At 44.3% G+C, this 14,317-nt stretch overlaps 1 protein-coding gene across 8 annotated transcripts in view; it reads right to left on the bottom strand.

The window, feature by feature from the left end:
• TDP1 (tyrosyl-DNA phosphodiesterase 1) overlaps positions 1-13,724 on the bottom strand; it is a 74,458-nt gene extending 60,734 nt beyond the window's left edge. For 6 of the 8 annotated variants that reach the window (XR_001518114.2, XR_001518119.2, XR_001518117.2 and 3 more), the window contains exons 1-5: positions 13,643-13,724; positions 10,802-11,370; positions 7,336-7,379; positions 6,132-6,187; positions 2,593-2,689 (exon numbers count right to left, since the gene is read on the bottom strand). Coding sequence is in view for 3 of the 8 variants with exons in the window: in XM_006925522.3 (XP_006925584.1) it covers positions 2,593-2,689; positions 6,132-6,187; positions 7,336-7,379; positions 10,802-11,360 (756 nt within the window). In the remaining 5 variants the exon portion in view is untranslated. Of the gene's footprint in view, positions 1-2,592; positions 2,690-6,131; positions 6,188-7,335; positions 7,380-10,801; positions 11,371-13,487 lie in introns of all 8 variants that reach the window. The other 2 variants (XM_015599711.2, XM_015599710.2) reach the window with 2 other exon arrangements.
• Between the last annotated feature and the right edge of the window lie 593 nt (positions 13,725-14,317).

Genomic DNA, 14,317 nt, shown 5'->3' with positions numbered 1-14,317 from the left:
GATGCAAAATTATAAAATGAGATATTTGGCTTATACTGAAAATATATGCAAAAAGTTTTCAGAGCATATGTAAAAGAAACATTAAATGTGGTTGCAGCAGAAAGACTCATGATGTTAAAACAGAAGTTTTTTACATTAATAACATAGCAAGTGCTGAAAATAAAGAACATATTAAACCCATTTTTGTGTTACGAAATGATACTTTTACGAACAAATGGGGGAAGGGTGGAGAATTAAAACATTTTATCTAACACCCACTAGAGCAAGACCTTGGTTAAGCAGAATATGCTCAAGATGCAGGATATGAAGAGTCAGTCAAAATAGAAATATCTAAATAAGCAGTTAAAAAAGCACAAATCCCAGCTTGACGACTTTGCATGACTTTGAAAAAAATTTAAAACTCTGTGCTTTGCCTCTCTCCTCTTTAAAATGAGGGTGCTGTTAGGGGATTCAGAGAGCTACTATTAGGAGAAAATGAGAAAAAGTATTTGAAGTGCTTAGGAAAGGGGCCTGCCTGGGGCAAGTATTCTGCAAATGAAGCACTGCTACCCTGCCCCCAACCACATGACGGATGGGTGGATCTGTTGCTGGCGGGCAGTAACGGGCAAATTGGAACACATAGGTGAGCATGATACAGGCCCTGCTTTGGGGATGCTCATAGACAGGTGGCACAGTTCACTGTCCTCATATACTCAGTGTCGGAGGAGGCTCACAGAGCGGCATGCATTTGTGCGGTCTGGCCACAGAAGAGAGAGTGGGGAACTGTATTTCATGTCTTTAAAATTACAAAATGAGAATGAAGACTGCTACTCTGTAAATTAATATTTAGCCCAGAAAAAAGCAATAATCAAGAGACCTGGCTTTGAGTTTAGTTTTGATTTAAGTTGTATGCTTTTGGGCAAGCCTAAACACAAAAACAAGGATGATAATAACGTCAACAGATAATATTTAATGGGTGTTTTTGGGGGGCAAATGCACCAAATCCCTTGCACAACCCTATAAAGAACAGTATTAGTAATCCACTTTAAAGATGAAAAAATTTGGCCTAAAGAGGTTAAGTGATGAGCCCAAAATGACACACCTAGAATGCAGAGGGTTGGCAGTCTGGACCTTGACCAGCAGAAGGCCTCAAACTCTGACCTCCAGTTCCGTATGTGCAAAATGGGAGAAGTGTCAGCATCTACTGATTCCCTGACTGACGTCAAAGTCAAGAATTCATCTAACAGATAAGATATAAAGGTATTTCAATAGGTCAGGATGGGCCATCCTCCTCCTGCACCTCAGACTAGAGCTGGGAGCTTCTGAACGGCTCTGTGCGGCTCCTTTTGCCCTCTACTGGCGGGCCTGGGGCATGTTACCAGGCACGTCACCGTCTCCCCTACAGGTAGTTAGTATTTGAAAGACACGATTACTACTGATTCAGCCACTGATTTTCCAGACTCCTATGTTGTTTTATTTTCTGCCCACTTTTGGTCTGGTGAGAGAGCTATCTTACTGCAGTTTAACCTCTTCTATTTTTTAGTAACTAAAACAAAGCAATGGGATCTTTGGCAACGGCTAAGCGAAGGCATGTCTGTGTGGAAGGCCAGCCACGAACAGGTTGGGAAAAGGAATGCTTTCAAACTCTAGCTATATAAAGTGCAGTGGTTAAATCAGGGCGCTGAAACCCAGGTTTTGAGAGGCACGCTGACTAACTGGAGGAGGGCCAGAGGTTGGAAAAAGATAGGAAATCCATGTTACATTGGAAACAACTGAAGAAAGTGAGAAACCTCAGGGAGATGACTTCAAATATAAGAATCACTGGTGCATGCAGGGAGAATTATTCTATGTGGCTCCAGAGGGGAAAAATTACGACCAAATGTGTGGGAGTTACAAAGAGGAAGACTGTGATGGCTAATTTTATATGTTAACTTGGCTAAGCAACAGTATCCAGATATTTGGTTAGATGTTGCACTATAGGTATGTTTTTAGATGAGATTAACATTTACATCGGTAGACTTTGAGCAAAGCAGATTACCCTCCAGAATGTAGGTGGGCCTCGTCCAATCAGTTGAAGACCTTAAGAGAATAAACACCGACTTCTTCAAGGAAGAGGAAATGCAATCTACAGACTGCCTGTGGTCTCAAAGTGCAATATCAACTCGTCCCCAGGTCTCCAGTCTGTTGGCCTATCCTGTGGATTTTGGATTGCTAGCAGCCCCCACAACCACGTGAACCAATTCTTAGGAAATAAATTTCTCTACATACATATGCATGTGCATGCATGCATGCATGCGTATGCGTGCGCACGCACACACACACGCATGCACACGCATGCGCACACACACACACACACACACACACATCACTGTTTCTCCAAGGAATCCTAATGCAGAGATATCAGGTCAACATAAAGAATAATCTTTCTAACCACAGGGCTACTCACAAATAGGATGGGCTATCTCAGAAAGCATTTGAGCCAAGGCTAGACAAATACGTGTTGGGGATGCCAGAGAGAGGATTCCTGCACTAGGCAAGTGGATAGACTAAATGTCTAAATTCCCTTCCATCCTTCAGACCGAGCATGATCTCAAATGACAATAAGCAGCTTACCTGGCAAAGGGAAATGTTTCCATAAGGCTTTGCCTCGGCGTGTAAGTGAGCCTTGGCTTCTCGTTTATCGCCATGCACAAGCAGGATTGGTTTCTTCCTGAAAAAGATCAGAAGTATTTGATAAAGTTGGACTCCTGCCTAGTGAAGCAATGTTCACTCTTTCATCACCCGACATGTGCTTCTGGCCTTCGTGGTGCCTGAGTACAGGGCTAACACATAGCCGTGATCAGTTAATCTTCATTTACTAACCAGTTACATTTACAATGGTGCCGTGTGGCCTAATCCTAAAGCTCTACTGCAACCGAGAGGGGTTGTGACTCAAGAAAGTCCTTGAGTAATGAATTTTCTTCTTTGGTCCCAAAGGGCACCGTTAGCTCTGTGTTAATATGCCTGCATTCAGACAGATTAAAAGATAGACAATTACTATTGTATAGCATGCTGCTCTGTTCTTTCCTTTGGACCAAGCAATGGATTACCTTACTAGGCCTATGTTCGCCAAGCTCCTACTGTGTGCCAGGCACTGCACCAGACTCCCCAGGCCACAAGCAGGAACTCTGGCCCATGGTACAACGCAGACTCATTAATAAGTAAGGTTGTAATTCAGTAATACAGAGTCGAAGGTACATTGAAAATGCTATATTTTTTAATTCCTAAAAGATATCATAAAAAGACTCTAGGAATAGATTTAAAAGGCTGTTAAGGGAACCGTGATCTTCTTCAGTTAATTCAAAGCAAGATAATCCTTAGAAATCAATAAACCTTCACAAGTGTTCCCAACAAAACAAAAATTGGATTTTTCTCCAAAGAACAATCGAGATGAACAAATGTAGCCGCTTCCACATTTATCAATCACAGTGCAGAATGATTCTCTAGCATACATGCAGGGACAACACTCAACTGAAAAGAAACATTATAGAAAATGCACTTCTGGCACAAATACCTAGCTACTTAATGCCCAAGAGTTTTATTCTAACACTTTAGGTCAAAGAAAACTAAGAAATGTGTCTTCGCAACTTTTTTCTATTTGGAAAATTATTTTGTTTTACAACTAGAAAACCAGTACAGAGAATAATGTAAGAGACACTCAAGCATCTAGAAACGATTAGCATTACCAGATCGTCAAGACTTTTCAAAAAATAAAAGATGAAACATTATTGACAGAAGTGGAAGTCTGCATTAATTTTTTCAAATTTATTGGTTCTGTAAACTACCACAAAAAGGCAGTGGGTCATGGTTAATTTTATGGGTCACCTCGACTGGGCCAAGGGGCATCCTGGTAAAAACATTACGTCTGCGTGTGTCTGTCTGTGAGAGAGGTTTCCAGTCGAGACCAGCATTTGAACTGGCAGACACAGCAAAGCAGACAGCCCTCCCCGAGGTGAGTGGGTGCCCAACTGCAGACGGTCTGGGTGGAACACAAAGTGAAGAGACGATTTGTTCTCCTCCTGCTTGAGCCAATTACCCGTCATGAAGAGACCTTTTTATGTCTCTCCTGTTGGTTCTGTTTCTCTGGAGAACCCTACTACAGGGCAGCCTCTGAATGATGTAAGAAGGTACAGACCCTTTCGATCTGAGTTTGTCGCTATATAAGTTCTGGATGTTACCTTGACATTTACGTCACTGCTCTCCTTCCAGTGCTCCTGCTGGCATTTCCAAGGTGCAGTCAACAATGAGTGGGTGGTGGGAAGGGCAGGACTCTTCTGACCCTTGGTGACAGTTACTGACGGTCCACTGGGTACTGAGCTAGTTTGCTGGGGCTGCCATCACAAAGTACTACAAACCAGGTGGCTTAAGAAACAGGGATTTTTTTGTCTCACAGTTCTGGAAGCACAAAGCCTGAGACCAAGGCGTCAGCAGGGCTGGCTCCTTCTGGGACCTGTTGCAGGACTCTCCCCCAGCTCCTGGGAGCCTCGGTGGTCCCCTGACTAGTAGATGATGTTCTCCCTGTGTCTTCACGCTACATGTGTCTGTGTCCAAATTTTCCCTTCTTATAAGGACACCAGTCGTAATAGATTAAGACCCACCCTAATGACCTTATTTTAACTTGATTATCTCTATAAAAAACCTGTCTCCAAATAAGGCCACAGTCCGAGGTACTGGGGGTTGGAACGCCAAGTGACCTCTTTCAGGGTGAGACAATTCAACCCATGACAGATACTGAGGGAACTGCAGTCTCCACTATGGCAACACTTGAAAGGTGCGACAATTTGATCTCAAGGTCTTTGAGAAGCAAAGTGATGAAAAACAGTAGTGCCAATGCCACTCGCAGGGACGCTTATGGGCCAGAAGGAGCCTGTGGCAGAGACGGCACGTTGCCTCCCAATATGCATTCCCCCTTCTCCCTAACAGAGCCCAGATCTTATGCAGGACAAGGAGTGTTCAGCTAAGACTCCATCTGCATCCTCTTTTAGAGCTAGTTAACGCCATGTAACTGAGTTCCACCCAGTGAAATCCAGGCAGGTGCTGGGCAGGACGTCCAGGACGGCTGCTCGGCGGGGCCTTGGCCCTTTCGTCCTTCTCCCCTTTTCTCTTTCCTGCCACCTAGAAGACAGACCAGTGATCTGGAGTTCTAGGTGCCATGCTGGACCGCTGGGTGACTCTGAAGACTAAAGTCGCACACCAGGATAGTGGGACAGAAAGATAAAAGGGGTGGCTAAGTCCCTGAGAATCTGGACCGTGAATGTCTACCGCCTCGTCTTCTTAAGCTGGAGAAATCTTTTTCTTTCTTGTTTAAGCCATCATTATTTTGGGTATTCTGTCACACGCAGCTAAAACGAATCCTACGTGTCACAGGTCAAATACAAGCCCCTGAGTGCCAAAGCTACCTGGGAAATTTCAACAGCATTTTATCTACTGTTGATGGTTTCCACAATCTGAGCCCTCAACACACCAAGGACTTTGAGGATGCTGACAATCCTTTTTCTTGCGTGTGTACTCCTCCATCTTACTTGTCGTTATGGATTCTGCCATGTAAATGAAACCAGGAAGTGTGGCACATCACTGTGTGATGCTATCTATTTGGTCTATATTGTCTGACCCCAGGCTGAGGAGCTGCAGAAGACTGAAAATCTATCACCTCCAGAACCTGGATAAGGGAGGGCCTATGACCCTTTTTAATAACTCCTAAACTACAGGAAGAATCATTTAAGAGATTCTCAAAACAGCACTGATGTAGTCAGTGAAGCGTGGCTTGCTGGCCATGTGTTGGCATGCTTACAGGTCTAGAGAGCAGGTGGCAGTGACTTTTTCCTTCATATTAACACTGGACATAAAGTTCTCTTATTTGGGTTGGAATCTGTCCTTATCTACTTCTGAACAGAGCAATGGAGGAAAGTGCTAAAATCTGTTTAAAGAATGCATATGATTAGTAAGATCGAAAAATGCTGTTTTAACTTAACGACGTCCAGTACAACTTAATGATTTCAATGGTTTTAAAAGGCATTTGAAAAAGATGGGTGGCAGTTGCCTGAGAAGCACAAATCTTGGGTTTTCAAGCCTCATTACAGTTATGGAGCAATCTATCATCCTGTAGAACTCACCTGAACTCTGGTGGGTACTGTTTTATGAGCCAGTCCACATCAAAGCAGTAGTTAAACTAGACAGGGGAAAGAAAAGGAACTAAGTCATGAGTGATCTAGCGAAGCAGTCTATAAGAACTATTTGGTTATTAAAATTGAAAAACACTCTAAAATAATGATGAACTACAATTTTATTTATAAACCTGGACAGCTAGGCTACAAGACTTATAACCAAACCTAAACTATATCTCAAAGAGAATATTTGGTTCAAGGAATCTCAATTCATGGAGGAATGCGTGAGAAAGCAGGCTCTAAGACAATTATCTCTGCGGAATTTATTTCTGAGGGCTCTCTGATTAATTTAAATTAAAAAAAAAAAAAAAGCTTATAAATTTATTCCTTTCTCCCTAGGTGATTATAAAAAGGACTTTTAGAAAAGAATATTTCTTTCCAGCCTAACTTATGAACTAACTTTGTAACTGGGCATCTGAGACTAGACATTCCCTAGGCTCACAACAATTACATATTGACCCCACATCTTGTACTGGACTTACCCATGGGGGCTCCCTCCCATCGACCCTCCTCCTGGACACAGTGACTCAATCTCACTAAGAGAACACACGCAAATTCACCCCACCTTCCATCTGGAGACCAGAATTCCTGAGACCAAGTGAGATGCGAAAGACACAAGAAGCTGTGCTTTCTTCGGAAAAGTGACCTTTTTTCTATTTACTCGAGAGCCTGGAGCATAATGTGATTTATCAACACAAAGACATCAGCTTTGTCAGGCAAAAGCAATCAAACACACTTAAGTATCCCTAACTTGTGTGGCAGGGGTGGTGAGGCAAGTGCAAAACATTTTACTTTTCTAAATCAAATCAAACTTGACTTAGCCTTCACCACTCTACCCACACCTCTGCAGGGGGTTGCACCAGAGCCCAAGAGCTTATCAAGTGTCCCAAAAAGAAGTCCCTCAGGCTGTAATTTCCAAGTGACTTCTTAGCCAGTCTTTGCAGCCTAATCCAGAGCCAAGAGCTCCACTGATAGTGACATCCACGTTCCATGCTGAGGGCTGTGGATCCTACAACAGCAGCTGTGGTCTGTGCCATCTTGGGGACCAGCACAGGACTGAGACACAGGTCCCTGCCACTCATATTTTCTTATGGAGTTGTTTAATTATTTGTCCCCTTTCATACAAAACAAAAAAAAACAACTGGAAACTCACCTGTGCTGAAGACACAAGGGTCCCAAACAGAGGAGATAAAATATCTGAGAAGACAAAACATGTAAATCTAAAGTTCGTATTTTGACAAAAATGCTCAATAATCACAACTGACTTATTAGTCATTGATGATCAACATTTGGCTTAGAAAACAGTGAACTGAGAAGTCACTACAAAGCTAGATTTTAATGTTCCATAAAATTCAAGAAAAAATTTCTCGAATTGTGCTATGTAATACTACGTATTCTTTAATAAAATACAATGTAAAATTAACATCTACAACTTTGGTACTGGATGACTGCTCAATTTTAGAAACTGCCAATAAGGACAATGATATGTGTTCTTTTCAGATCTAATCTATCTCCTTCAAGTCCTCATTCAGGACTCCCTAGAGGAAACCTCCCCTCCAGGGACTGGCAGGAGGGTCTCTTCTGGAGTCTGGGAGCACTTGCTTCCTGTGCAGGAGGCAGAGGCACCCACAGCTCTAAGCTCACATTTCTGGCATCCAAGGTCATCTCTAGGGAAGACCCAATTCACTCGCATTCAAGTTTGACTTCAGATAGGTCAGAAAGCTCAAAAAATTCACCATGAGAGGAAGTGCTCGGTCATTGTCATTACCAAGGCTTCTAACAACCGCACTGGTACAGGACTTCTGCGGTGCCAGGCATTATTCTTGGCACTTCCCACGTGTTAACTCTTCCTCCCCACAGCCATCTTCTGAGGTGGGGTCTGTCATTCCCATTTGGTCGACAAGGAGTCTCTGCTTAGGAGGCTGTCCATGGCCACACAGCCAAGAAGGGACAGTGTCAGGATATGAACCCAGGCTGAGTGGCTCCAGCACTTCCGCTTTTAACCACCAAACTGTCTGGGCGGTTCAAATGGGCATCTTCATTTCTTTGGCCTATATTTACTGAGTGCCTCCTTCTTCCAGACGTGAGCTAGTTGCCCAGGTACAAAGACTTCTTTTTTTAATTTGCTATTTATTTTTTATTTTTGGGGGGTACAAAGATTTTAAAAGAACAAAGTATACTTCTTAAGGAAGCTCCTATCTTTACAGGGAGTTGCACCATCAAGAAATAAATTGCAATACATTCCTGCGTGGTGTTTTCTATTTTGCCACCGCTGGCCATTCTTTTAACCTTTCTAAATTTTACCCATCTTTTTTGGCCCATGTAAAGTCCCTTCTCCTCTGAGATCTTCTAAACAACCTACAATTTTGTAGATATCGTATGTACCACTCCATATGTTGGAGGGGTATATCGAACAGTTAAAAGCATGGATTCTGATGCCAAATGCCGGGATTCAAACCCCAGCTCTATCATTTACCAGCTCTGTGACCTTGGGTAGGCTATTCGACATCTCTGCACTGCAGATCTGTCACCTATGAAAGGAAGACAACTGTAATATCTACACATAAGGCTGTCGTGAGGATTAAAGCTTACACACACACACATGCGCATACACACATGCTACCTTAATATTATCACACTTTCTTCAATATCTTGGTGCTAATAGCCAGATTTTATCATTTTATTACATACAGCAAAGCCTTTCATCGTTCTCTAATGATTTCCTGTGTCTATCTTTCATAAATCAAACAACAGAAATACTGAGTTCTAATATTTCTTCAAAGTATCGAGACAAGAGATCCTCAAAATGAAAAAGAACCTATAGAATCTCTTACTGTATAGAATTAAATATACCAATATTTAATACCAAGTATTTATATATCACACAGAAGATATAATATACAATTACAATTACATGTAATTAAAACACTATTGATAGTGAACATAATCTATTTTTGAGTATGGACCAGAAAAAAAAGGTAATCTGAAATAAGAATGTTTATTTTGTTATATCTGCCATGTGAATATATTGTGTTGATCACTTCATGTACTTTCTTCTTTTTTGAACCCCTACCCCCTCCAGTTTAAAGATGAGTAAACTGAAAATTAAAGAACGCCAGGGCCTTTGTTAATTATCCACCCAGCACGTGAGTGGTGAGACCAGGATTCAAACCCTGTGTCGCGGATTCTACAGTACCTGCTACTCTCTCTTGAAGGAAAACTTTCTTTGCCCAATACTTCTGACACCGTGTGCTTGGGGGTTTTCCACAGACTTTGTCTCCAGTTCTCTAGGTGTCTACAATTTCATTCATTTCGGACACCATCCACCTGGAGTTAGCATCAGATCCCACAGGTTCAGCCCCATTAGACTACTGTTCCAACTCAGATGCCAATCACCGGTCCAGATCTCCTACACTTTGATTATGAAGCTATAACTTGGGGGTTCCCATGATCCCCTCCTTGGGTTCGATAATTTGCTAGGAAGCCTCACAGAATGCAGGAAAGTACTTTACTTACCAGATTACTGGTTTATTATAAAAGGATACAACTCAGAAGCAGCCAGGTGGAAGAGATGCACAGGGCAAGGTGTGGGGGGAGGGGCGTGGAGCTTCTGTGCCCTCTTCCGGTGCACCCTCCCAGCCCCTCCACGGGTTCACCAACCTGGAGGCTCTCCACATCCCTCCAGTTAGGCTTTTTTTTTTTAAAAGGAGGCTTCATTACATAGGCATGAATGGTTAAATCATTGGCCACTGGTGGTTAACGCAACCTCCAGCCCCTCTCCTCTCCTAGATATGGGGAGTGAGGCTTAAAGTTAGTTCCAACTTTAATCAGGAAATTGGTTCCCCTGACTACCAGCCCCCCATGCTTAGGGGGCTTTTGAAAACTCATCTCATTAACATAAACCCATGCATGAAAGGGGCTTGTTATGAATATCAAAAGATACTCCTTTGACTTTTATTACTTTAGAGCTGTTTTTTGGAGCCTGAGACAAAAACCAAATATAACCAGAGATGAAGATCAAATATACTATCACAATGTCAGATACCCCTGGGGAATAACCAAAGCCACCCAAAGGCCATCTTTAGGCTCAGAACTGAAACATCTATTTGTACTCTGGCATTCCTTTTTCGCTTCTTCAGTAGGAACCAAAACCAGGCTTCAAGGCAGCGGTTCTCAAACTCCATAGGGCACTGGAACCCCCTAAGAGGATTGTTAAAACGGACTGCAGGGCCTTGCTTCCCGATTTAAAGAATCTGGGTGGAGCCCGAGAATGTGCATTTTTAACAAGTTTTAGGTGATGCTGCTGATCCAGAGACCAAAGAGAACTGCTGCTATCAGGTATTTGCTACCTCGTTAATAAAGTGTTATCGATCAAGTTTAATCTTTAACATAAAAGTTAAACAAGTCTAAATATTGCGCTAAGCGGTCCCGCTGGTTGATCTGTGGGGCTGTGAGAAACGCCCTCTGATTCTCTGACCTAAGTAAACAGTTTGCTGTCAAACTCACGCATTTGCCTTGTTAAAATGGTATTTTTCCTTTTCCTGAGAAGTTAAGACCATGAAGAAAGGTCATTCCAGGCTACCCTCCTGGTCTCACTGAGGGACTCTGGCACGACTTACCCTTGATGTGGAGGGCGCCAGAATTATACTTTGGCTTAATTCCTGAGACTCTAGTGAGGTAAAATTGGAAGGGGTTCCCTTTATCCAGCATGTCCCAAATGTCCTGGCCTTCCCCTGATGTCTCGTACTCGTCTTCCTCCTTGCTGAGCTCGTGGTGGACGTGATTTCCAGCTCTCGGGGCAGCATCATCTTTGGGAGAGGAGGTGCTTCTCTCCTCCTTGACGGCCACTTTCTCAGCTGGCTTCTGCTGCGTCTGTGGTGGCAGCTCATCGTCACTGCTGGAGAGACACCAACCTAGGTCTTCCTGGGAGCCACTCTTCTGCCTTTTGGGAGGTAACACTTCGGAAACTGCATCTGTGTTGCTGAATTTCACAGGTGACATCTTCCTCCGGTGGGCGGCTTTCCGAGCCTCGGAACAGGTGTACCTTGGCTCACACACTACTCCCTGCCCAGCATGGACAACAAGAGAAGTAGATGGCTTGTCCGGTTTGGGCTTTTCCTCCTCACTCTCATCACTGCTGGATATCGTCCACCTCCCGTAACCACCTTCCTGAGACATTATATTTCTTCTAGAAACAAAAGATAGAAATATCATTATTTCCCACGCCCACAGTTGCCACTGGCAAACCAACTCCACTGCTCTCAAATTTCTTGTCACGTGAGTGTCCGCAACACATACAGCGCACCTGACACCTACCAGATGCAGAACCAAGTAACCAACAACAGCTGCTTTACAGGTGGTTCAGAAGCGTGTTACCAGAATCTGCTATAGAAATGTGGCAAACAAAAGTGACAGCAAAAATCCTGGTCATCTTCTCCCTTAGTCTTTCAATCTTAATGCCTCAAGAAAGGGGGTTGAGCAAAAGTCCAAAACAAAACAAAAATGTTCATTCTTGGTCCTGAAGCTTCCAATAGGTTCTTGAGCCGAAAACAATTTAAGAATTTCAAGTAGCTCTGACTATGTTCGACTTTTTAGGGTCCAATTGGAATTTACAGATCTATCCCTCACCAAAGCATGGGAGCCTGAAGGACATCAGTGATTATCTCTTACTTCCCCAAAGATAAGCTGACGAAGTCCTCGACAGTGTCAAATGGTCAATTCTGGATCTACATTATCTAGAAGTACTTCTATGAGGACCCAACTAACTTAATAATTATCTTATTGGTCTGGTCCTAAAGCTAACTACTTACTAAAACCTACAAAGACCTCATACCGAAGCAAAACACTTTTCTAAACCACATAGTCTAATTTCCACTTTCTTGATTTCAGAAGAGGAAAATAGATGCCAAAGATGAAAATCTAAAGAAATTCTCCCATCAAATGCCAATTTGGAATATTAGAGCTTTTATCAAGGACTTAAAAAAAAAAAATCTGTGGATGCAAATGAGCACTTCTCTTAAAGCTGCTAGCTCTTCCTCTGCCCACACCATACCACATCCGGCTGGGCAATTCCTTTACATTCCCGCTGCTCTTTTTTATAGAGCTTGAGACCATCAGTAGGGCACAGGAGTCAGGCTCCTCAGCTGAAGCCGGGTGTGGCCAGTAGTGGGCAAACATGAGTCCCAATTTCAAATCCAGTCATTACCAAGGGGTAAATGTACACATGGGTAGGTTACTTAATTGCTGAAGGCTGTTTCCTCCTCTGTAACAGGGTATCATACACGCTCCCCCCCTCCCCCAGTTCATTCATTCCACAAGTACTTATTGAGCAGCTATTATGTGCCAAGCCCTAGAAACAAAGAGTTACTATAGAAACAGTTTGTGCCCTGGAAGAGCTTATATTTCAGAGAGAAACAGACCAACACAAAAAAATAAACTCCCTTCCCGCCCCGAAAAAGCAGCTAAGATATCTTTAGACAGTCCTTACATTTCACAAGTATGAGACACAATAATAGGATGCCCTTACTTTGGAACTCTCTCTGACTAAATAACATTTAAGGAAGGCCTGGAGGATGAAAAAGAACCAGCCAGGAAAAAGGGGGGAGGGGGCGGTTTTCCAAGTAGAGGGAACACAACCTGCAAAGGCCAGGAAGCGAGAACGAGGTTGTGATAATTACCAGGGCACAGAAAGGACAAAGTGGGTGGGGAGGAGTAAGGCGTGTTAAAGACACTGGCTTTTATTTTAAGGACAATGAGGTCCCACTGAAGGGCTTCAATAAGCCGGGGGTACGATGACCCGATTTACTCCTTTTTAAAATATTATGCTCCCTACAACTGTGTGGAGAACGGTTTGGAGGCAAAAGTCGAAGCGAGGAGGCTTCTGCAGGGACTCGGGGAGCTGGTGAAGGCGGTGGGGGTGGAGTGAAGCGAGTAGATTCGGGTGCGCTGAGGAAGTGAGGACACCTGCTAACTTTTCTGTGCGCTTACCTCGGGCCAGGCACAATTCGAAGGGCTTTACCGGGTATAAACTTATTTCGCTTTCACAAGTCCTCGACTCTTCCCATTTATGGGGAAACCGCACAGAAAGGTTAAGTGCCTGGCACAGGATAGACGTTCACGTGCGCTAGCTATCACTTGTAACAGCCGAGACCAACCACCTGGTAGTGGAGCAGCCGGAAAGAGGACCCGAGCAGGAGGGCTCCTTACACCCCACTCCCGGCAGGACTCTGGTCTCTGCAGCGCCTGAGGCTCGCGCCTAAAAGATACTATTACTGGAGAAAGCCGAGGCCCGGGAGGGGACCCTACCCAGTGTCTTTACAAGATGCACCGCTTCCCTCGGGATCTGCCTCCAGCTCCACCCAACACTCACGACTTCGCCGGACCCTAGCGGCCGGTGCACTGCGACCCGGCCGAAGGGAACAGGATCGCGGGTCGGGATCCCGCAGCCGTCGAGCACGAACCTGAGGCTCCTCAAATTCGCAGCGGTCAGGGACGCCACCCGTCCACGGCCACCCGCGCCTGCGCGAAGTTCAAAGTATCCGGGCTGCGGCGCGCACCTCTAGGCCCTGCCCCTTCCTTTTCCGGGACGCCCGCCCTTGGGTCCTAAAGACCACCATATGAAGAGGAGCTGCGGGGGCCCTCTCTCGCGATCGAGGCGGCGGGAAGACCTGGCGCCTCTAGTTCTCGGCTCACCTCCTGACCACTTCTACAGAAAGAGAGAGAGGAAAAAGAAGTGTTACTTCGTTTCTCCCTCAGTTAGTTAGCAAAACTCATCGTATTTACAGGGATTCTGATGAGCAGCTGCATCGCCGCGGCTCGAGGCTAGGGAGAGGTTTAAAAGCAGAGAGAAAATCAGCTGAAGTTCGAGGCAGAGATCTCGAGGGCTGAGATCTGTGTCCTGAGAAAAGCGGACTGACCTGGGACGCACACTAAAACCTGCTGTGAAATAAAAGGTTAAATGAGTTTCCAACGGACTCGACCTCAAATGCCTGTTTCTTATTTCAAACAGGTCTTGGTGCCTGTTTGTGTGTGTGTGTGTGTGTGTGTGTGTGTGTGTGTGTGCGCGCGTGAGTGCGTGCGTGCGCGCGCGTGTGTGTGTGTTTAATCTTACAGACTTGCCAGAAGAAAGGGAATCT

Source organism: Pteropus alecto, unplaced genomic scaffold, assembly GCF_000325575.1.
Source record: "Pteropus alecto unplaced genomic scaffold, ASM32557v1 scaffold8, whole genome shotgun sequence".
NCBI classification, from domain to species: domain Eukaryota; kingdom Metazoa; phylum Chordata; class Mammalia; order Chiroptera; family Pteropodidae; genus Pteropus; species Pteropus alecto.
The sequence above is the reverse complement of the archived record's forward strand: the minus strand, read 5'-3'. Positions and strand labels throughout refer to the sequence as shown.